General features: G+C 37.0%; 1 protein-coding gene and 2 long non-coding RNA genes across 4 annotated transcripts; 2 read left to right on the top strand and 1 right to left on the bottom strand.

Annotated features, from left to right (window-relative positions):
* The first annotated feature begins 618 nt into the window (after positions 1-618).
* Positions 619-5,571, top strand: LOC106163798 (uncharacterized). The gene is made up of 3 exons (XR_001238496.3): positions 619-898; positions 1,852-1,932; positions 4,541-5,571. It is a non-coding gene; the product is annotated as an uncharacterized LOC106163798 (long non-coding RNA).
* On the bottom strand, positions 5,541-23,120 carry LOC106163779 (HAUS augmin-like complex subunit 4). Of its 2 annotated transcripts, none has more exons than XM_087011571.1 (9): positions 23,096-23,120; positions 11,068-11,204; positions 10,528-10,659; positions 9,780-9,917; positions 9,292-9,394; positions 8,908-9,047; positions 8,336-8,466; positions 7,501-7,569; positions 5,541-7,117 (listed from the first exon to the last, which is right to left on the bottom strand). In XM_087011571.1, exons 1-9 carry the CDS (start codon positions 23,103-23,105, stop codon positions 6,925-6,927), a joined length of 1,053 nt encoding a protein of 350 aa, XP_086867697.1. In that variant the 5' UTR covers positions 23,106-23,120; the 3' UTR covers positions 5,541-6,924. The 2 variants fall into 2 exon arrangements, with proteins under 2 accessions (XP_086867697.1, XP_086867696.1); XM_087011570.1 differs by lacking the exon at positions 23,096-23,120 and adding an exon at positions 11,593-11,746.
* On the top strand, positions 12,183-19,643 carry LOC147762235 (uncharacterized). Its single transcript, XR_015334179.1, has 2 exons — positions 12,183-12,443; positions 18,780-19,643. It is a non-coding gene; the product is annotated as an uncharacterized LOC147762235 (long non-coding RNA).
* Positions 23,121-23,175: the final 55 nt, after the last annotated feature.

Raw genomic sequence — 23,175 nt, 5'->3', positions numbered from 1 at the left:
GGAAGATTTATATTCATTGAAATGACTTTTAGAAATATGAATCAATACTTAGGCTTCATTCACATGGAAAGTCTTTTCTAAATTCTATTTTCTATTCGCGGTATGTTTAGTGATCACGGTCTGTGCCCTGAATATCCCGCGGCGTAATTACTGGCAGCGCGAGCCAGTTACTTATACAAAGCTGTAATTAACTCTCGGCTGTGCTCAGAGGAGATTCTGATACCTTTATGCATGCGCAGTAGGAATTTAGCAAGTTAATGGCAACCGCGATTGCTTTGAAAAATGTGTTTGTCGATTTTGTGCATAATTCGCATCTGTGTGTTTGAGTCGTCACACCTAAACCGATGAACTCCACAGCTTAGAGATACTACTGCGCATGCGTCAAGGTATCAGAATCTTCTCAAAGCACAGCCGAGAATTAATTACAGCTTTGTATAACTGGCTCGCGCTGCCAGTAATCACACTGCGGGATATTCAGGGCACAGACCGTGATCACAAAACATACCGTGAATAGAAAATAGAATTTAGAAAATAGACTTTCCATGTGAATGAAGCCTTATAGTATGGCTTGACTGTTACATGAATATTTCACCATGAATAATTTTGTTTCATAATCTGTAAAAAAAAATCTACTGACAGTCCTTCAGAATCTGGTTCCTGTCCAACCCCAACTTTCATGAACATTGTAAAAGCCCATCCTAACCTCTTTTAAGGTACAGAAAAAATGTTCATGCCATTTCCAGCATCTCGTAAATCCAATTCAGGATCAATTGAACTGGTCCCTTGAATGTAATCACATTTCCATTAATAATCTGGCTTTCAAGGAAAGCCACCACAAGTGGGCTGATCGTGGAAGAGTGAGTACGCATTGAAGACAGCTTGGAAGGAACTGAAAAAAGTAAGCTGCAAGAAAAGATTGTATTGCTTTCGAGTTTAGGTTAAGTGGAAGTTTGAAATTGTCTTGTTTTGGACTTTTAATTCTACTTGCTATTTGACTTTTTTGTTGAGAAATTCTAAACATATTGTGTCAAATATTGAAATATTTGAAACTTAAAAAACACTTTTTTACGAGCGATCATTTGTGACTTACTTTCAACAGTGACACATAATTTCTATGTAGATTCACTGGAAATGTATTTGGAGTTGTAGTGTGCATTTTCTTCATGAATGAAAAATAGTGTAGACTCCTTTTACTTCTTAATTGCTTAAATTGTCTTCCTTTTTGAAAATTAAAGTTGTAAGGAATTACAAGTTCTTTGATATAGAAGCAGAATTTTAAGGTTATTTTACGCAGCTATGGACTATTATTCTTTTTTGGGCAATTTATTTTCTTAACTTTATCAAATTCATTTTTATGGGTTTTTTATTTATTTATTATTAACATTATTATTATCATTTTGAATTTAGAATACTATTCTAAATGTTATGCACTTGAAACAAACCAAAAAGTAAACAGTTTTACTTCATTCAAAATGCAGTGCAGATAAAATTCTTTTTGAATTAATCGATACTGTTAAACATTATCATATTAATTTCAGTTTATTTGAAAATTGAAAAGTCTAATGCAAAGATGAAATACACCAAGAAAGTGCAAAATTCAGTAATATACTTTGTTCTTCATTCAAACTACATTTCTGATCCAAATCATCTATCTGTTTCAAATTGATTTTGTAGCTAAACTGAAAAAACACTTAAATATTATTCACCAAAAGTTAAGTTTTTAATCAAACAAAAATATTAAGACAAAAAAAAAAACTTTGTCTCTTACATTCATTAAGATAAACTGTGTTTTCTCAGTTCATACAAAAGGTTTATCACTCAAATACTCATTTGCTATTTCCATTCTTGCAGGTCTCATTATGGCTGTTTCCTGGTTGCTGTACATTTCCGTGTTCTTGGCAGTCTTGATGGCTTTTGCTGCACAAATTCAAGGTAATTCGCCATTGGTATCTCAAATATCAATATTTCTGTTCTTTATGATTATTTGTAACCACTAAATTGCATAGAGATAATTGTAGATATGTCTTATTAACTCAAACATACCTATACCTATAACTAGAGATGTCACGTGGCTGTGGCAATATTATATATTTAAGGTACATCTTATGAACTCTTACTAATCAGGCCTTCTAAACAGATTAGGTGTTTACCAACACTATCCCGCAGTTCCTTTAGCACTAATACCCATATTAACCATCAAACCCACGATTTAACCAACACACCATACAATTTATTAACACCAACAAAGCGATACATATAACACTGACATTCATCCGCTCTGGTGGTGCTGGTAAATTTGTGGGTAAATTCTGTAATCTTAGCACATTTCATCCAATGGCTCCCCTGAGATGGAATGCTACTGACTTCAGGCGAAATAGACTTAAAGTTGGCCAAGTCCACTAAAATTTCATCTAAAAGTTTAGACCAATTTTTGGTGAAAACCTCCATCCTGAGTGGATTTGGAAATTGCAGTTTCATTTCTGTTGTAAAATAGGGGGTGTCACATGAGAGGCAATTTTCCTCTCATTGCCATAGTAAATGCGAATTTTATCTTCACATCACCAAGTTATTTTGAATTAAAAGACTCTAGGGAGAAACAATCACCTCCCATTTTGCTGAAATAATCTTATCCAAGTTAATTGGTTCTGCTACAGGAAAGGAAAGCATGTTCACTTACACTTGGGTCAAAAAACCTATTAAAAGCAATTTATGTCAGAAATTGGATTAAAAGCTCATATTACTGAGTGCCCATAGCAATGAAGAAAAGTAGAGCAACTGTTATGTAATTATATAAATTGGTATTTTTCTTTCTAATTAAATCATTTGTGGTTGAATTTGAGATCTGAGACAAAACGTTTAGACAGCCACAAATATGACAGAAAAACATCAATTCACTGAAGATCCTGGATAAATTAAGTACATCATAATTTTTGTTTCATTCACATCCACTGAACTCTTTCACAAAATTTCAACACTTGAACAACATGAATATGAAAATGGGCAAAATCATATTTTATAATTTTTTTTAACCTTTTTATTGAAATACATAACAGGAAAAAATTTCAGGCATAATTTTGGTTTGTAAGAAAGAAAAAGGAAATTATGACTTTATGGTGGCCTTACGACCTCGGCTGTCTGGATTTCCAATTTAAATTGATTTTATATAAAAAAAAGGTCTGAAATTTGGAAACTCAGGCAAAAGCTTGAAAGATGCATTCTCATTCTTTTTTTTCTTTTCGCCCAGTGGGAATTGCATTAACCCCCATTTTTCATCACAATTGATCTGACCATCCTTTAAATTCTGTAATCTTAGCACATTTCATCCAATGGCTCCCCTGAGATGTCAAAGAGACAAGTTGTTAACCAGAAAACATCTCTTGAAACCATTCCGGGGTAATGAACTGGCACCATCAAAGCCACAAGAATTTTAAATGCTTCCGCCTCATCTTTTAGGGTGCTTTCCCAGAGATTTAGATCGATCTAAAGATTAAGATTTAGATCGACCTAACTCCCTGGGGGTTCACGCTAAATTGCAGTCACCTGAGCGGGCACCATAGTTAATTACCCCCTTACAGCTTTTAGTAGGCGGGACAGACGCTTAAGCCGGCCAAGCTGACAGTAATCTAGTGAGACTCCCCACAGGGATAGATCGATCTAAAAATCTATGGAAATGGGGTGTTAATGGCAGTTTTTTTCAATAAGCACACTTAAGGGATATACCTTGAAAAGGTTATTTCATTTTTAAATCGGCAATTCTCGAATTTTTGTGGATTTGTCAAAATGGGAGATATTAGTGGACATCTTTTTTAAGAAAATACCTATCAGTTCTTTAATAAATTGCCCAAGGGAATTTTGTATCATCAGTTTCGGAGAAAATAAAATAAATATATTTCAACTATGTGAAGCAAATAAAGACAAACCTCCATAGAAATTCTTTTAATTTTTGGGCAATAAACTCACTTGTAAATTTTATTTTCATTTTCTAAATTATTTTAATGTCTACACATAATATCCGTGGCCAAGATGAATTTTGTAAAATCATAATATGGAAAGAGTAAGCAATTTTACTGAATTACCAAGTAGTAATTATACTCTGATAGTAGATAAGTAGATAGCTTATAACTATAAAATATGCTGTGATTGTAATTTGTACATAATCCCTATTGCATTGTGTTTTAGGGCGCATTCCCATAGATTTTAGATTGATCTATCCCCGTGGGGAGTCTCACTAGATTACTGTCAGATAATCCGGCTTAAATGTCCGTCCCGCCTACTACAAGCTGTAAGGGAGTAATTAACTTTGTGCCCGCTCGGCTGACAATTATTTATTTAGCGTGAACCCCCAGGGAGTTAGGTTGATCTAGTTGGAACGATCTAATCTCTGGGAATGGGGTCTTAGACACAATTTTGGATTGTACAAAAAAGAAAATGTCAATTTGAAATGAAAAATAGAAAGAAAAAGAAACATATCTGGTATTAGGATGCAATAATGTTTGTGCTATTCAAAAATAAATGTACAGTAATACATCATTTGTTGCAGGAAGAGCTATGGACTTTGATGAAATGGATGACTACAAGCGTGGCATGCGGCCCTCAATCATCAAATTTCCCTGCAGTCCTTCCACCATGAAGTGCATGAATGGCGGAAAGATGTTAAAAGTTGTTCCGGGCCCAAACGGAATGATCTGCATGTGCTCTTGCCGCGTGGGCTGGACTGGCCCTATGTGTGACAGCCCCAATTATTTCCTCTGAGCTTTAACAAGTCACTGCATTTTTTATTAAGAGGACCTGGGAACATATGAATTTTCTTTACCACAATTACAGTTATATTATTAAACTGACCATTTTTATATCTATTGATGTCAGTAGTCTGGTCTAATTCAGCAAATTATTCTCTACGTGTATTCAGTGTTAATACACTTTGATGGGAAAAGTTGTCCAGATTTTATGAACAGCGAAGGATTTGATCCCTTTTAATCAAATATCAAATTTAAAACATCATAAAAACAATATTTATTCAATTTATCGTAATAAATTGCAGCCATTTCAAAATGAAATAGAGAATAAAAAGGTTTTTGGTCAATGAAAGCACTTGGAATCATTGTGAACAGTAACAATATATCATCTTGAACTTAATGTTTACAAAATGGTGTAGTATCTCTGTGGCCAGTTGAATAGGCCCAGCCACCCAAGTCAATAAACTATTTCATGATATATGATTCTTTCATTTTATACAAAGCATATAATTTTATTATGAAATGGATTAATGTTTGTGGCATGTATGTAGTTTCAGAGCTGTTGGAAAGGTAAATGTCAGAAGTTTAAATGTAAGGAAAAGCTATCTGCATTTCTGTATGACACATTGCAAATATGCCCAGTTCTGTATTTGGAAGTGAAGTTGGCTGAATTCGTCTGCTGGGCTTTGTAACAAAAAGCAGGATGACTGAAATCTTAGTTTCTGATAGAATTTATGTCTAAATCTACATTTTTCTTATATTTGGGATTTTTCAACTATTCAATGAAAGATATGAAGAGGTTGCTTAGTTGAATAAAGTGCATGTTGCAAATTTATTTCTATTGTTGTGTTTGATGTCCAAATCTGTGGTAAAAAGGATAACCTTTCATTCAGTAAGTTAGCTTAGTTCTTTAGTAAAGTAAGACATAGACTGAAGTAAAAACAATGAAATAAACAACAAAAATTTTCTCTGCATTTCCTTTGCTTATTTTTTCATTTTCAAAGTAATATGTTAAATTATTCTGTTCAGTTCAATTTTGAAAATTCAAAATACACAGCCCACAAAGTAATCAGTAACTCCAGCAGTTAAACTGTGCAATTTTTCACTTGGAACATCAACAGACACTATGCAATCAGAAATACACTGTACCAGCAGGTCTAATGGTGCATAGTCACAAAAGCCCCATTAAGAATAGGGGACTAACTAGTCCAAGGGTCAAATATGGCCGACCCACTTGAACACTTCCCCACGGGATATCTTTTCAGTGTCCATTAGCAGATTAGACTGCAAGCCCTGTAGTGGGTCACCATATTTGACCCTCGGACTAGTTAGTCCCCTATTCTGAATGGGGCCTAAATGTAAGATTATCAAATACCCTAATTTGACAAATGGTGTCTTTAAAAAACTTAAAAAGGTTACAAACTAAAGATAATTGATAGTTCTTCCAAAGATAAGTCTTCCTGGTTTACACTCTCAGGGGTAATCTCATGGAGATAGAAGTTCTAAGTATGGTTCCCTTGTGACAACAGTAACACCAACAGCTGACACTGTACATCTAAAACCCCATTCCTATACCTAGATCGATCTAGCAGGGTCGACCCATCTTCGAGGGGTTTCTTGCTAAATAGCACTCAGCTTAAGCGGCTCTGATGTATGGCACATCTACTGAAGCTGTTAGGGGGTAATTAACTTTCTTTTAGCAGCTTCAGTATTCATCCCAGACATCTAAGCTGCTTAAGCCGATTTAGCCAGAGTCCCTCCCCTTGGAAATTGGTCGATCCTGTTAGATCGAACTAGGTATGGAAATGGGGACTAGCACTGCCAGTCAGAGGCAAATGGGACATTGCTGATAATGGCTGTACTTAATCTTCAAGTTGAGAAACTTCTCACTGCTCAGCAGTGGATACATATATATATCAGATGTCTTCCTCAATGCTTTGTTGCAGCTGTGTTATAGTTCAATGGCTGTATGTCATCTAAGTTATACTTGCACACACAGGAATACGAGAGATTCATTGACTTAAGCTCTGCATGCTTTACGCCTACACTACACCAACTGATATGATACTTTGTAGCAATACACAGCATAAAAGAACACCTACAACAATCTCTTCATAAAACTAGAAATATGCGAGTTGAAAGATACATGTGTAGGCTGAAATAATGCAGAAGAAAACAGTCATCAAGATCACCCGTCATCCTCCAGACTTTGCTGCAGTTCTGTCAGGGCCCAGCGTTTGTTTTCCACCTCGTCTCGTAACTTGGCGTACTCCGAAACCATCTCATCAAATCCAGCTCCTACTGCCTCGTAGGCCGTCAGTGCTTGACTGACTTGGTGCAGCTCAGCCTTGTGATCGTGTACAGCAGTTTGAAGGTTTTCGCTGAGAAGAAGTAGAAAACAAAATAAAGGTTTTGTGAATTTTCATTTTGGTCTAAAAGTTAAATTAAAAATTTTTTGTTTGAAATTCAGAAACCCAAAATGAACAATATATTAAGTACTGCCACTGAATCTGGTTTGACTTGCCTATTTGGTATTAATTGGATGACATCTTCCAGACTATATTTCAACCAACAGCAGAAATTTCAGACAAAAAATACATTTTTCTTCCATCTTACCAAATTATCTTTAGCCCAGAAATTGAACAGGAATAGTAACTTAATCAAAATCATCACAAAAAAGGTATAATCATGGGTAACATGTAATTATTTTGTATATTATTCAAAGGAGCTTTGCCACCTGGAAACCCATTCCAAGACTACATACCTGACAGCTTTCAGTGCCTGTACAGACTCTGTGTGGTAGGTATCGCAAAGAATCTGCATCTCGACCATCCTGTTTATTTTTTAAAAAATAAAAAATAAAGGTGATAGAAATTTTAAAAAACTTTTAGTAACTTGAGTTTATCATTCCATGTAAGCCTTCTTGCTAAACCAATTGCAAACTTATGAAAAAAAAACATCAAATAAACTTCTTTTTTTTGTTTTGTTTTTTTGTTTTCTTAAGCTATTAACTTACATACAAGCATATTTAAAATTCAGACAATATTTTGACAAAATTAAAGCTGAAGATGAACTGGTATCCTTCAAATATCATATAATACTTGTGACATAGACTTGTTGCAGGGATAAATCAGTATTTTGCAGAAAAAAAAGCAGAAATAAGGCAATATTTCAGCCCACCTGTAACCATTTTTTAACCATTTTTTGCAAAATGGCTTAAAGAAATACCCATGTCAGATGTTAACAAAATTATAATATTCTACCTCAACACACCAGCTGAGGAGGTCATGAAGATGCAAATTGACCATAGCTATAGTAATCATCTATTAACCACAGGGGTTTCCCCAGGATTTGGTGTGCAGGGAGTCCAAAAAGTGAATCTGTGCTCTGATCAGCAATTTACACGGATTCCAACCCCAGCAAGCCCTTTCAACCTACTCAAAAATTTTGTAAGTCGTCCACCTGTCTTTGAAAATATAAGCCATCTTCAGAGACCAATGGGTGTCTCTGGGGTAAGCTTGATTGGTCAGTATTGCACACCCATATATTTTTAAAATTGTGGACATAAATTCACTGTGAAAGACTCAAGCAGCCAGTACCTTATTTTCAAGCACATGGCGTCACACCTTGCTGCCATCCATTCAGTCAAGATGCCATCTTTCTCTGTCTGAGACTGCAGCCTGTGTTTAGTGATCAGCTCCTCCAGTATGTGCAGAGATTCAAGTAGAGTCTGAAACAACACCAAAAATGATGTATGAAACTATTCTGTGTGGCTAAAAATAGAATTATTAAAAACTGATCTGTCCTTCGAGGAGGAGTGGTTCAGGGGATTAGATAGAAATGCCATTTTGGCCACAAAAGATCGACTCTGAATTTAAATCCAGGTTCTTTTTTAATTCTCAAGCAGGATCAACTGAAGGATTTTATTGTCCATTTTTCAGGAAAAGCTCCCTACTTTGAAAATGCTGGCTGCACCTTGTATTTCACAAACACGGCATTTCAAGTGTGCAGACTGGAGAGCTGCGGAAATTCACCATCACAGAGGTGGAATGTCAAACTTTGTTTAAAAAATGAAATATTTTAGACATTACACATTTCCATGCCAAAAATACTCCTTTTGGTGCAACTTTTTCCTCCTAATCCTACAAAAAGTACACATGGTTCTACAAACCTGGTAATACTTCCTGAAATGTTTTTCTCTGATGCTTTTTTCTTTCTTCAGCAATTTTTTCTCTTCCTCTATAGAATGTATCTCAGCTTCCAGAAAAGCAGGAAGCTGGGAGGCCTTAGCAAAGGTTAACTTCTCCTTGTCTGATAAAGAAAAAAAGAAACATCATTTTCAAAATGGGTATAACAAGGTAAAAACTAGAACAGTCCGCAAACTACAAGGTATTTTTTATTCATGGCTACTTTAGTATGAAGCACTATAAATTTTACTAAAAGTTATTCAACAAAAATTTGTTTCTGACATAAGACCTGCCATCAATTTTTTTCCTATTCTCAGTCTATTCTATATGTAAAATTTATAACATCCAAAAACATATGGTAGCAGTACCTTTGTCATGTAATGGCTCATAAAACTCCACCAGATTTTCACATTTCCTCCTCAGTCTGTTCTCAACTTCGGGCACAAGTTTTTGCTGTATTGCCTTCATATCCTTTAGAAACAAGTACCAAAATGTGTTTCACTGATTTATACAAGGTAAAAACAATTAGTCAGCTACCTATAAAACATTTCAAATTCTGCATGAAAATCCATTCAGTTCAATATTTCATATCTACCTATATTTACTATTAAAACTTATGTTATATCTGCAGAAATGCTATAGTAAATACAATATTTCCATGGCTATTTATCACAAAAATTAACAAAAGGAACTACCAGCATATTGCAATGAAGGCAGACTTGAGAAGTAATAAGGGAACCAATCCCTGTCCTCGTACATTCTGAGTTAGGCTGTTAACTAACAAATCAACTAAGACAAAACATAATCTCCTTGGCTGAAGTAATCAATAAACCAAGCTCTGCTAGTGTCCTCTTACTTTCTTGTATGGGTTCATCCTCTGCAGACCTTCCTGTGTTAGTCCCAGTAGCGTGGCCTCATTGTCAGCTTGGAGGGAGCAGTTCAGGTAGTCGCCTAACTCTGCCAGCGTCACCACATCTTTTAGGGCTTCATAATACTAAAATATGAAAAATGATTTAAAAAAAAACAAATATTTATAAATATAAAATAGGTCAAGGTGTAATTACCACTGCTTGTGTCTCTCTAATGGCAATGAAAACATGACTTCCTTGTCAAAGGTAATAAATAAAAATATCAAAATGAGTAGATGAATGTATCAAAAAGTACTACTCTCTCTGTCAATATTAGGTAATGTGGTAATGTAGGTCCATATACTCACTAACGCATGATAGACCACTTTTATCAAATATCATTTTCACAAAATGCAGAAATTAATGAAATATTTTTACAGCAAAGGAAAGACAAACACAGAAGTGAAAAACAATTTACTTTCACTCATTTGGTGAAAACAGAGTTATTTGACTAAAACAAAATATGTTGATGTGAACCCCCAAAAATGGTTTATAATACTTTTGAGAAACCAAGTGAAAGAGCTAATTGAAATTAGTTTACCTGCAATACAAACAAAATATTGGATCCTATGCTCCCTGCTTTAAACTCGTCACACAAAATAAATTTTCTGCAATTCTTAAAACTACAGTACTTATTTTTTAATGTTTTCTGAGTTATTAAATTCGTTTTCAAACTGATTTTTCTTCCAGTCTCACCTGGCTACTTGCTGAACTGGGGGCCATGTCTTGACTTTTGATCTCAAAGTCCAGAATCAACTCTTGAAGTTCTAGGTAAAGAATGTGAAACTGAAGCCAAGCATGCTTTTCCTGCTTCAGGGCATCTTCTGCCTGTGAAAAGAATTACTGTGATATTAAGTACAAACAGCAAAATATGTACTAAAACACTCTGGGATCTAGGTTTTATATATTGAAAATACTGCATTTCAGAGTAAGTGCCAAAAAATTATTGTACTAAACAAAAATGTTAATTTTGCTCAGACTTTAAAAATTTAAAAAGGCCAAAGACAAACATATGATTGAGCTATATACAAGCACTTAAAAATGTCAGAGCATGACACTCCACATTAGTCAAATCATTTCTGAGTAAAATTTCCAATACAATCTAGTAGTTTGTTATTCTGAATGTCTTACTCTGTCTCTTAACCAGTTACATCTGGAATAACATACATTAACCAACAAAAAAATAATGTGAAAAACTGCCAGAGGCTGACACATGAAGCTCAAATGCTACTGTACCTGCACAAGATCCTTCTGTACGGCACGACTGATTCCCTTCTCTGTGAGATGTTGATTCAACCCCTGCAGCAGCTTCACAAACTCAGGGTACTGCTCCACATCATGAGCTGTCAGGTTTATGGGTAATTTCTCGTTAACTGGAATGATATATCCACAAAAAACATGGTTCACTTACAACCTTATATTTATTATTGTATGCAACTTGTAGTGGTAAGGTTATTTTACCCCCCCCCCCCTTCCACACACACACACACACACACACACCACTTTAAAACACAAAAATTCAAGTGTTAGCACCCCCTCTGATACCAGAACTCGTATATAGGATTTGCAGTCCCAGCCTAACGCAAGTATTGCCGGCAGAATTCCGTGCCAAGAGGCCGAACCCATAATTAAATTTTACCAAAAACAAAAGGTGGACACACACATTCAGTTCAGCTTCTAGAAATATATGTTAATATATTACACACACTGTAAACAAATGGGTTCAGCTGTACAGCACATTTTAAACATTTAACGATATACCTTGATCTGCTACTTCTTGTGCCTCTTTAAGGGAAGCAGCGGTTGTTTTGAACTGTGAATCCACATCCGACATCTTTGAAATCCCGCCGATCAATGACCTCCATTATCTCAAGGTCATTGCATTTTCTCAAAATGTCGGAAAGCGGGATTTCAGGCTTGGTGGTGGAAAGTGAGGGGGACGGGGAGAGAATGAGGACGACGGCATCTAGGGCCAAGGAGTTTAACTCTATAAAATCTCATGAAAATTATATTTGAAGAGTATTTTGATCTAAGAATTAAAAGATTGAAATTTAGCGAATGCATAATAATAATAATAATAATAATAATAATAATAATAATAATAATGAAAGAAATAGAAGGAAAGAAAAGAAAATTCTGTTCTCTGTTTTTAAAAAAAATTTCTAACCATAGGACTAATTAAAATATCGGTTTTGTGCTTTTAGATTAATTTAATAAAATCACTTAACGTAGTTTTAATGATAATAATTAGGTAATGCAAAATTTCCAGCTATGCGCCCATAAGACCCCCACAGGGTAGGGGCCTACGGTTTAGAACTACCGGTAGGATTAGCTAGTCAAAATTCTAATAACCTTGCGCGCGTTATACGTCACAGGTCTTGCGTAACTACCCACGTGCTACGATTTTTCCCTTGGGGGGCAGCAAGCGGCCATTTTGTACACGAGCAATGCATAGATGGGTGAAAACGATACGTTGTTTTTAACCAAAAACGATGTCCCCAGGGCGAAACTGCCAACACCAAAAGTAAAGGAGCATACCAACGTTGTTTTGAAACGATGTGGTTAGCCTGTCAGTGGCGAGTTGGGGAGAATAGAGCAGCACTGATTGCAAGGTACTGTATACACGTGAACCGGCAAAGTTAATGATAATTTCATGTTGCAAAAGCATAATTAAATCAGTAAGTTATTTTCCTAAGGATATTATTTGAATAGCAGATACATAAATCAAACTAACAACAATAAAAAATTTTGATGACATTGAAAATCAAAACCTGCGGTGCACGATAGGTTGAGGAGGACACTGCCACAGCAAGTAATGCATGAATTTTGTTACACAACACCATATGCTTGTGTCATTGTGAACTCTAGAGAATAATGAGCATACTGTAGTTTTCATTCAAAGGTAATTGCTTACCAAGAGTACTTAGTCAGATGTTAGATGTAGCCAAAGGCTATGTTGCATCAGTATTTACCTGGAGAACATGTCATTCTCTATATGCACACTGTGTAGGCCTATATAGTGAATCATTCAGACACTGGACTTCACCCTGATAGGAGGTGTCCAGGACTTTTTATACCTGAGGTGACTTACATTTATTTACATATATCAGTATTTCATAATCTAGTTCTTTATTGAGTATTTCATATTTTTCCATTTATTATATTACTGAGTTTACTAATAGTTTGTTTGTATGCATTTCAGCCTTCATTGTTTCCAGTTAATAAAGATTGGAAATCAAATAGTGTCCATCTTATCTATGAAGGCTCAGGTATGACCATAGTCTACCGGTAAACAGTCCATCCTACAGGCCAGCATGCCAGTTGTAAAGTGCCCATTCCCAGACTGCACCTATGAGACAGAAGATGTGGCAGATACCATTGTTAACACACTATTGACAATACATGCACAAAGCCATAATGCCACTTCCTCTCAGTCATCTACAAAGGTCAAAACTGACAAGATTCGTCGCCCCACAATATCTACAGCGGGTACTAGTGAAGATTGGACTTACTTTCTGACTAGATGGAAAGAATATACCATAGCAACCAAAATTACTGGCCAAGATCGTGTAATACAATTACTGGAATGCTGTGATGAAACTCTTAGGAAAAATATCACCCGCTCAGCTGGTGGAACTCTTACAAACAAAAGTGAAGAAGAGGTACTATCTGCTATCAAGAGACTGGCAGTACGTGAAGAAAATCCCATGGTTGCCCGAGTCATTCTACATGAGATGCGGCAGGACAGAGAAGAACCAATTCGTCAGTTTGGGGCAAGAATCAAAGGTCAAGCTAGCATTTGTAAATTTACACTTAAATGCCCTAACTGTGAAACAGATGTAGATTACACAGATTGCATATTAAGGGACATTTTAAGTCGTGGCATAGCCGATAATGAAATCCAGCTAGACCTGCTTGGAAATATGAACCAGAACATGGACCTTGAAGATGTGTTCAGATTTATTGAATCTAAAGAATCTGGGAAACGTTCATCAGCGACATTAAATGCTTCCGAAGGTGCCCATGCCACTAGCTCGTACAGACGCGCTCAAAGGTATGCAAAGTCTGATAAAGCTGAGATATGCAGTTACTGTGGGGAAAAAGGTCATGGTATTAAAGCACCATTTCGCACACGTCAGAAAATGTGCCCAGCATACAACCATATCTGCAAACACTGTGAACGCAGTCACCATTTCGACCACATGTGTCGCAACAAGAACAAACCCAAGCTTGATCCCCCATCTTCGTCCAATACCAAAACACAGTCAGTAACTAATCATGGTGAATCTGCTTTCATGGAGCATAGCAATGAGTCATTTTATACGCTATGCACAATAGGTGAATTGGACCACGACCGAGCTGCAAATGCCATTGCATTAGATCACCACCTATATAATCAGCTAAATGACAAGTGGATCAAAAGTAAATCAAGACCTCAATCATTCATATCATTACAAGCCACTGTATCCTCTCAAGATTATTCTGATCTTGGCTTCAATGTAGACCTTCCAACTACATCTACAATGCTCAATGTAATGGCTGACACTGGATGTCAAAGCTGTCTTGCTGGTATTAAAGCAATCCAACCCCTTCAGTTAACTGAAAAGGATCTCATTCCAGTTAAAATGAAAATGCATGCAGCAAATAACAAAGGAATAAACATTCTGGGTGCTGTAATATTACGATTCTCTGGTGAAGACAAGCTTGGAAAACACCACACAACAAGACAGATCGTCTACATAACAGACAACTCAGACAGAATATTCCTCAGCAGAGAAGCATGCATTGACCTCGGTCTCATTTCCATTGACTTCCCTCAAGTTGGAGATGCTTGTCAAACAGCCGGTGATACAAAAAGATATGAAACAAATGCCGATTGTGAATGCCCAAAACGCCAACCTCCGCCTTCACGTCCAACATCTATTCCTTATCCAGCAACAGAAGAAAACCGTCAGCGGCTTCAGCAATGGCTTATTGACTATTACAGATCCAGCTCTTTTAACATGTGTACCCACCAGCCACTCACAATGATGAATGGATCCCCTATGAGACTAATGGTGGACTCTGAAGCAGAACCCAAAGCATACCATACCCCTTTACCAGTACCACTACACTGGCAAGACCAAGTCAAGGCTGGCTTAGACCAAGATGTGAAACTAGGTGTTATTGAACCCGTTCCACTAGGAGAACCAGTTACATGGTGTCATAGGATGGTCGTTTGTGCAAAGAAGAATGGCAAACTTCGCAGAACTGTTGATCTTCAAGCATTAAATGCCCATGCTAAACGTGAAACACATCATACTCAATCACCGTTTCATCAAGCAAGATCTGTCCCACAAGATAAAAAGAAGACAGTCTTTGATGCATGGAACGGCTATCACAGCGTCCCACTTCATGAAGCTGACAGACATCTCACCACATTCATAACACCATGGGGGCGCTATCGGTATTGCGTTGCTCCTCAAGGATATATCGCTTCTGGTGATGCCTACACCCACCGTTATGATGATATTGTTTCCAACATTCCCAGAAAAACTAAATGTGTAGATGATACTCTACTATGGGCAAATTCTATTGAAGAAAGCTTTTGGCAAGCTGTTGAATGGTTGGATATATGTGGAAAAAATGGGATAACTTTCAACATTGATAAATTTGTATTTGCTGCAGACCAGGTGGATTTTGCTGGATTCACAATAACAATGGACAGTGTAAAACCTTGTCCTAAATACCTGCAGGCAATTACAGAATTCCCAACACCTAAAAACATCACAGATGTACGTTCTTGGTTTGGTCTCCTAAATCAGGTTTCTTATGCCTTCAGCATGGCCAATAGGATGTTACCATTTCGTGAGCTACTCAAACCTGGCACGCCTTTCAAATGGACTGAAGAATTAGATAAAATTTTTCAGGAATCCAAACAAGTAATCATCAATGAAATAGAAGAGGGTGTCAAGATATACGACAAGAACAAAACAACTTGCCTAGCCACAGATTGGTCTAAAAGTGGAATAGGATTTTGGTTATTCCAGAAACATTGCAATTGTATAGTGGCAAAACCATTTTGCTGTAAAACGGGATGGAAAATTGTCCTTGTAGGTAGTAGATTCACACATCCTGCTGAATCCAGATATGCACCTGTGGAAGGGGAAGCACTAGCCGTGGCTTATGCTTTAGACAAAGCAAGATTCTTTGTTCTGGGATGCACTGACCTAGTGATAGCTGTTGACCATAAGCCACTTCTCAAAATCTTTGGAGACAGATCCCTTGATGCCATATCCAACACACGTCTCAGGAACCTCAAGGAACGTACTCTCCGTTACAGGTTCCGTATCATTCATCTTCCAGGTGCTAAGCAGAAAGCCGCAGATGCAATATCTCGTCACCCAACAGGGGAACAGCACCCACCCAAAATGCAGCTTCAAGACGATATTTCTAGTACTGCTGAATCTTATGACTTACCTTATTCCGCTGACATCTTTCAATCTTTCATAGGAGGCATCAAACTAATGGATGGTGTAAATGATTACACTGACATTGAGGAAAATTTGATTGACTCTGCTATTTATGCCCTTGATTCCACAATTAAGTCAATTACATGGAACCAAGTTAGGCAGGCTACAGCAAGTGATGAAAATATGAATCAGCTACTGTCAATCATTGAGTCAGGAATCCCCAAACACCGCCATGAATTACCACCTCCATTGCGTGAATACCACCAATTCAGGGAACACATCTACAGTGTTGATGGTGTTATTATTTACAAGGATCGCATTATTATACCACCATGCCTTAGGGAACAAATACTTTCTGCACTTCACGCTGCTCACCAAGGCATCTCATCCATGATATCCAGAGCAGAGGCTTCTGTATTCTGGCCAGGTATAACTGCGGACATCACTGCTGTACGTGCAAATTGTAACCATTGTCACCAGATTGCACCATCACAACCCTCTGCACCACCCTACAATCCCATACCACCAAAGTATCCTTTCCAGTGCATCTGTGCAGATTTTTTCATGTTTAAGGGTACTCATTACTTGGTCATTGTTGACAGATACTCCAACTGGCCAATTGTAGAATATGCATCTGGAGGATCTAAAGGACTAATTACTAGTCTACGCCGTGCATTCTCTACTTATGGGATCCCAGAGGAATTGGCTTCCGATGGAGGCCCTGAATTCACTTCTTCTGAAACACGCAAATTCCTTGAAGATTGGGGTGTACATCACCGTTTATCATCTGTAGCATTTCCCCACAGCAATTGTCGCGCTGAAGTTGGTGTCAAAACAGTCAAACGATTGCTTATGAACAATACAGGACCAAATGGTGAGTTGGACACCAATTCAGTGCAGCGTGCAATATTACAGTACCGTAATACATCTGATCCAGATACAAAACTGTCCCCTGCAATGTGTATATTTGGAAGGCCAATAAGGGATTTTATTCCAATACTACCAGGTCGATACGAACCACATCCTACATGGAAATCAACATTAGCAGCACGTGAGGAAGCACTCCGTAACAGACATATGAGATCCGCAGAACACTGGAGTGAACACACTAGACGCCTACCACCACTTGCTATTGGAGACCACGTTCGTATTCAGAATCAGACTGGTCCACATCCAAATAAATGGGACAAAACTGGCACTATTACTGAAGTAAAACAGTTTGACCAGTACCTGGTGAAAGTTGATGGATCTGGACGTGTGACACTACGCAATAGAAAATTCTTAAGGAAATTCATTCCGTATGTGTCATCTCTACCTCGTCACTCTATCATTGATGACCTAAAGCACAGATTTTATATACAACAGCCTACAGTAAACAATGACACACCTACATTCAGCAAATTACCAGAACCAGAATCTACCTTATTGAAAAATTCACATGAGTCAGTGGAGTCGGAAAAAACTGTCACCACAACTCTACCCATAAGACCAAATGAAACTGATGGAAAGTGTAAAGAAACAGGAACACTACCTTTAACACAACCATCTCATGAAACTCCTAAAGCACTTCCAAAACCACCACGGATGTTAACAAGACTTTTACCACACAACAAACCCGGACTAAAGGAATCAAATGAAGGACTACGCAAATCTGTAAGACTAAATAAAAACTAACTTTAACCGTCTTTAATGTTTAAAAGACTGGGGGGGCATAGAGAATAATGAGCATACTGTAGTTTTCATTCAAAGGTAATTGCTTACCAAGAGTACTTAGTCAGATGTTAGATGTAGCCAAAGGCTATGTTGCATCAGTATTTACCTGGAGAACATGTCATTCTCTATATGCACACTGTGTAGGCCTATATAGTGAATCATTCAGACACTGGACTTCACCCTGATAGGAGGTGTCCAGGACTTTTTATACCTGAGGTGACTTACATTTATTTACATATATCAGTATTTCATAATCTAGTTCTTTATTGAGTATTTCATATTTTTCCATTTATTATATTACTGAGTTTACTAATAGTTTGTTTGTATGCATTTCAGCCTTCATTGTTTCCAGTTAATAAAGATTGGAAATCAAATAGTGTCCATCTTATCTAAACTCTGTGGTATTATTACTCAATTTACTGCTCAAATTAATACCTGGTACTATTTCTCAGGCTACCAAGTACAGTACAAATCAACTTATTTTGTGGCAATTGACCTCCATGTTCCATCTTGTGTGCAGGTTGTTTATTATTATTATCATTATTATTTTTTCAAGCACATTTTGATAAAGTGGCTATGCTTTAACAAGAGAAATTTATGCTGTTTAAAAGATTAAATTATCAGTAGTATGTACAATTAAAGCTATTAATTTGATTATGCATATTTGATTTTCAATTATCTTGATTATGATATGAGGTTTCTGCATTTTTCTTTTGCCCTCAAATCAATATCTAACAAGTAAATTGATAGTGCTTTATTACAATTTTTGCTTTATACTTTCAGATGTAAAAACTGTGTAGCAGTTGGTAAAGCTATAGAGATTGATGTGAGCATAGATCAGGGGAAATGGTATTAGAGAAACTAGGAGGACAAGACATAGATAATGTACTAGTAGATCCATCATCACAGCAAGGATAGATGGTGTGATCTTGTCCCTGAAGCTATGCCACAAGTTTTCAAACTGGTTGAGTCCTTACTAAGACAAGCTGCTGCGGTGTGAATCGTTGTACATTTAGGTTATACATGGCAGATTTATGACAAAAGGGACCTTCACAATATACATGTACTTCAAAGAAGTTATTCTTGCATTTATGCCTCATCAAAAGTACACAGTTACAGTGACTAGAACATTGTCTGCAAATAGTGAGGCAGTGAAGGCTGCAAGGTGCCATTGTTTTTCAGTATTAAGAATGACAGTATCTGTTTTTTATTTATTTATTTTCATTTTTCCTTTTTTAATGGGAGGAAGACTCACTTTGTTCTTTCTATGCCCATTCAGTTAAGGGTTGGTGGCAATATATGGTAAATCTGTCATGCCTGTATGTAGAATTTCTCTGGCTCAAATTTCTACATTTATTGGGTGCATTATGAAGTTTCCTGACTGATTAATGAGGTTACTTGCAGAAATATCTTGCTTACACACATTTTGTGATGTTTTTACTACTTTATACATATGATAATTCACATCTTATCAGTGGTGTGTGAAAGGTACTTGGTATTTGCATTTTAGAACTGTAGGTCTGTGTACCAGCAGGGTTATATTTCATATATCTGCGAATGTTTCTAAAAATAAGCTTCATGTTTGATAATTATTTGGTTTGAAATAAATAACCCAAATAAAATCAATTCATTTTATATTTCACATAATTTGTTTTTATTATTCTTCTGAGCATTTAATCATAACATCTCCCATCATTATACTGTTATTGTGTAATAACATTGAAAGTTTCCAAGTTTTTATTAACAGGTTGATGCTAACGTATTACAAATGAACATAAGCATTAAAGCATGTTGCCTTACTCAAATGTATCAAACGTACCACTGGCATAATACCGGTAAAGATACAGGTAAAGATGACAGCATTGATAACTGAGTTTACAGCGCTTTTATAGTGCAGCTTGGCTAGTGTCAGATTGTTATCTGATAAAGTTTGCTACTAATACCTGGGAACAAAAGGTCTGGCACTTGACAATCAAGTTGATAAAATCACAAAACGGCTGTAGAAAACAGAGCATACCTGCCCAACATTGATTTGTTCAGATTCTTGACTAAGGGGTGCGTTACTGGTGTCAAGGGCCAAGACTTGAACTTAGGGGTTTGGCATGTCACTGGACATTCCCCTCGATTTCTGTCCAAATCTAATAAAGCCTCAGTTGCTTGTAAAACTTTCGCCAAATTTCCAGTATCTACAGGTTGTGTTGTTTAATGCTTGGGATCTCTTCTTTGGCGGCGGTTAATTGGGGACACCTGTGCGGCCTGTCAACGCACCTAGATTCACTTTTGCCGGTGCCACATTTTCAATTGCCGTAAATATCAAATTCATGAATAGAATGAGGAAAAATTACAGTTATGAAAAAATGTTTGGAAGTACCTGTCACCTTCGCCACAGTAACCATATGGGCTGTGATGCCCCCCACCACAGGCGACACCTTGCGGAGCAAGCGTGCGTAATCCAGGGTGCAACTGAAAATAACCTTGTCGCGCGACCTTATTGCAAGAGGGGGACCATTGGGTGATTTTTTTCAGAAACTTAAAGGGGCGTCAGGGTTTGGGTTAGTCGGCGTCTAGAGCGATGAGGATTTTAGCAGCCGGTACCTACGCAAAATTACCGACATGATGAAAAGCTTTAAAAAAAACTTTAATAATAGACTTCAATTATGTAATAAGGTTTATCACAATTATTAAAAGGTGGTTTTAAGTAATCCTGATTAGTTGATTGGCGTTTGTGATGAATTAATGGATTGTTTTGTTTTTGTTTTAGAAAATTTATTCTAATAAATTGCTAACAAGGTCAGCTAACACAGGAGATGTGAAAAGGTGACGACTTGACTGAAGCATGTAAGGTTGGATAGTGCGCCACGGTCATATGATAGACAAGTTGGGGGAGTACATTCCGTTTAGTGGGGAAAATCCACTCAGTCAGGTGGGGCGACTCAATTCCAAATAAAGGGGTGTTATGTGGGGCAATTCTATTCCATTAGAGGGGTGGCAGGTGGGGCGATTAAATTGCATTAAAGGGGCGACAGGTGGGCAGAGTCCATTGCATGAAAGGGGTGACAGGTGCAGCGAGTCCATTGCATTTGAGGGGTGTCAGGTGGGGCGAGTCCATTGCATTAAAGGGGGTGACAGGTGCGACGAGTCCATTGCATTTGAGGGGTGTCAGGTCGGGCGAGTCCATGGCATTAAAGGGGTGACAGGTGGGGCGTGTCCAATGCATTAGAAAGGGTGATAGGTGGGACGAGTCTATTGCATTAAAAGGGGCGACAGGTGGGGCGATTCTATTGCATCAGAGGGGTGACAGATGGGGCAGGTTCATTGCATTAGAGGGATGACAGGTGGGACGATTCTATTGCATTAGAAGGGGTGACAGGTGGGGCAGGTTCATTGCATTAGAAGGGGTGACAGGTGGGGCGAGTCTTGCAATCATCCCAATTTGGTTCAGAGCACAGGAACTGAAGAAATTGTTCTAATATACCCTCAGAAATAAAATATTTTGGCCATTTACAAAAACTGGCTTGATCTAAGCTTACATCAGAATCATCCCACCTTTTTATTATTACGTTCAAATTTCAAATTAAGTATTTATACTAAGAATAAGCCACCCAATTAAAACAATTCACGATAGCAAAAGCCAAACCCCGTCAGAATGGAAAATATAGGAAAAATTATATCCAAAAGAATTAGTTCCATATGTTATATAACAAAAATCTCATGTGAATTTAAAAAAACCAGGATTGTAAATTAGTTTATATAAATTTAAAATACTAGTATAAAATGTAGGTTGTTGGAAACCATTTTCGATATTTTATTTCAGTGCGCTAAAACAGCTTGGAGGGGTTTATTAGAAAATACTGGTCATTTTACAACTATTTCAAATTTAGGTACCACAGAAAACCGTCAACCACAAAAACATTAACGTTATTTACTGATCAGATTGAATTTAAAAGCCCTCAAACACTAAAAAAACTCATTTTCCATTATGATTACTATTATCCTTATCATAGTAATTTCATAACAAAATGAAAAATAAAACGCCAAATTACAGAAGTTTTTTTTATTGAGTTTTCATATAACAGATGTACGAAGGAGCTTGGGTTTCTGTGTTTGAAACAAAGGCTAGACTTTATAGGTTGCTTTCAGGCGGATGCTATGCAGAATCTCGTTGAGCTCCTGAAAAGATAGAATAATGTATATATTCAACTTTGAACTAAACAGACAGGCTCTTTACAATGTAATAATGCATATAATATCACAGGGCAGATGGCACATATAAATGGAATGGCGTGCACGTTTATAACTTAGTCTGATGTTCAGGTTTAGCTAGCACAAAACCAAAATTATGATCTGGAATTAGTTAATAAATTAACTAATTAAGGCATCTTGTAAAAAAGGTAACATTGAAAGCACAACCCATTTCATTTGCAGGGTGGGTGAGGTTATTGCTACGACCATTGACCTATTCCTCTTGATATTAAAAGTTATAACTCGTGTTGTAGTACATGTTGACGCATTTCAGAGAAAGAGATCATTTACAAATTCTCTTTGAAAATTATAACAAATATATTGCACATATATAATAAGTTTTCATACAGTGAACCGTGTAATGGATGGACAGCACACGGCACAATGGAGACGACAGGCTGTGTAAAATATGTATCTGTCAATAATTGGGTAATGAGCACTCAAAACCCTTGGATCAGAAGCACAGAAAGGTGACAAGCATCACCTGATTAATTAATTTGGGTGGTAATATTTACATTTAAACACAAACGACATTTTAAATTAGGTCAAAATATTCAAATTTAATTGTCAAGGCCGGGGCACATAAAATGTTCGAACAGACGGTTACAAAGTGCAGTGAATTTTAAGCAAACTTAGGTTATCATCTAAAGTCCGATGAATGCGCCGTTTATCCTGAACATTCTGAGTCCCAATGCACTGTAAGCAATAATTTCTACCATTCTTAGTGGCATACAAGTAACAATGGAAATAAAGTAAAAGGATTCATGTCATAAATGTTTGTCGTAAATATTTTATCTCATTCTTTTGCGCCTTTAGTATTTAATGGCCGTGGTTGATGAAGAATGAATGATACTCACAAACATACATTTGCTTCTACGCCTTATAAAAGCTCGACCTTCTGACTGCATCCGTCTACACCCGACTCCGTCTAACAGCC

This window comes from Lingula anatina, chromosome 4, assembly GCF_051362555.1.
Source record: "Lingula anatina isolate TDL-2025a chromosome 4, LinAna3.0, whole genome shotgun sequence".
Lineage (NCBI taxonomy): Eukaryota > Metazoa > Brachiopoda > Lingulata > Lingulida > Lingulidae > Lingula > Lingula anatina.
Note: the sequence above shows the minus strand (reverse complement) of the source record. Positions and strands in the feature narration are given on the sequence as shown.

What these genes read in the sequence shown, in the direction of transcription:
- LOC106163779 (XM_087011570.1), bottom strand. Translation starts at nt 11,665, where the DNA reads ATGTCGGATGTGGATTCACAGTTCAAAACAACCGCTGCTTCCCTTAAA. An exon ending in ATTTCAGGAAGTATTACCAG is followed by an intron (nt 8,467 to 8,907) that starts GTTTGTAGAACC and finishes GTGTTGTTTCAG; the next exon opens with ACTCTACTTGAATCTCTGCA. An exon ending in GCCATGTGCTTGAAAATAAG is followed by an intron (nt 7,570 to 8,335) that starts GTACTGGCTGCT and finishes AAAAATAAACAG; the next exon opens with GATGGTCGAGATGCAGATTC.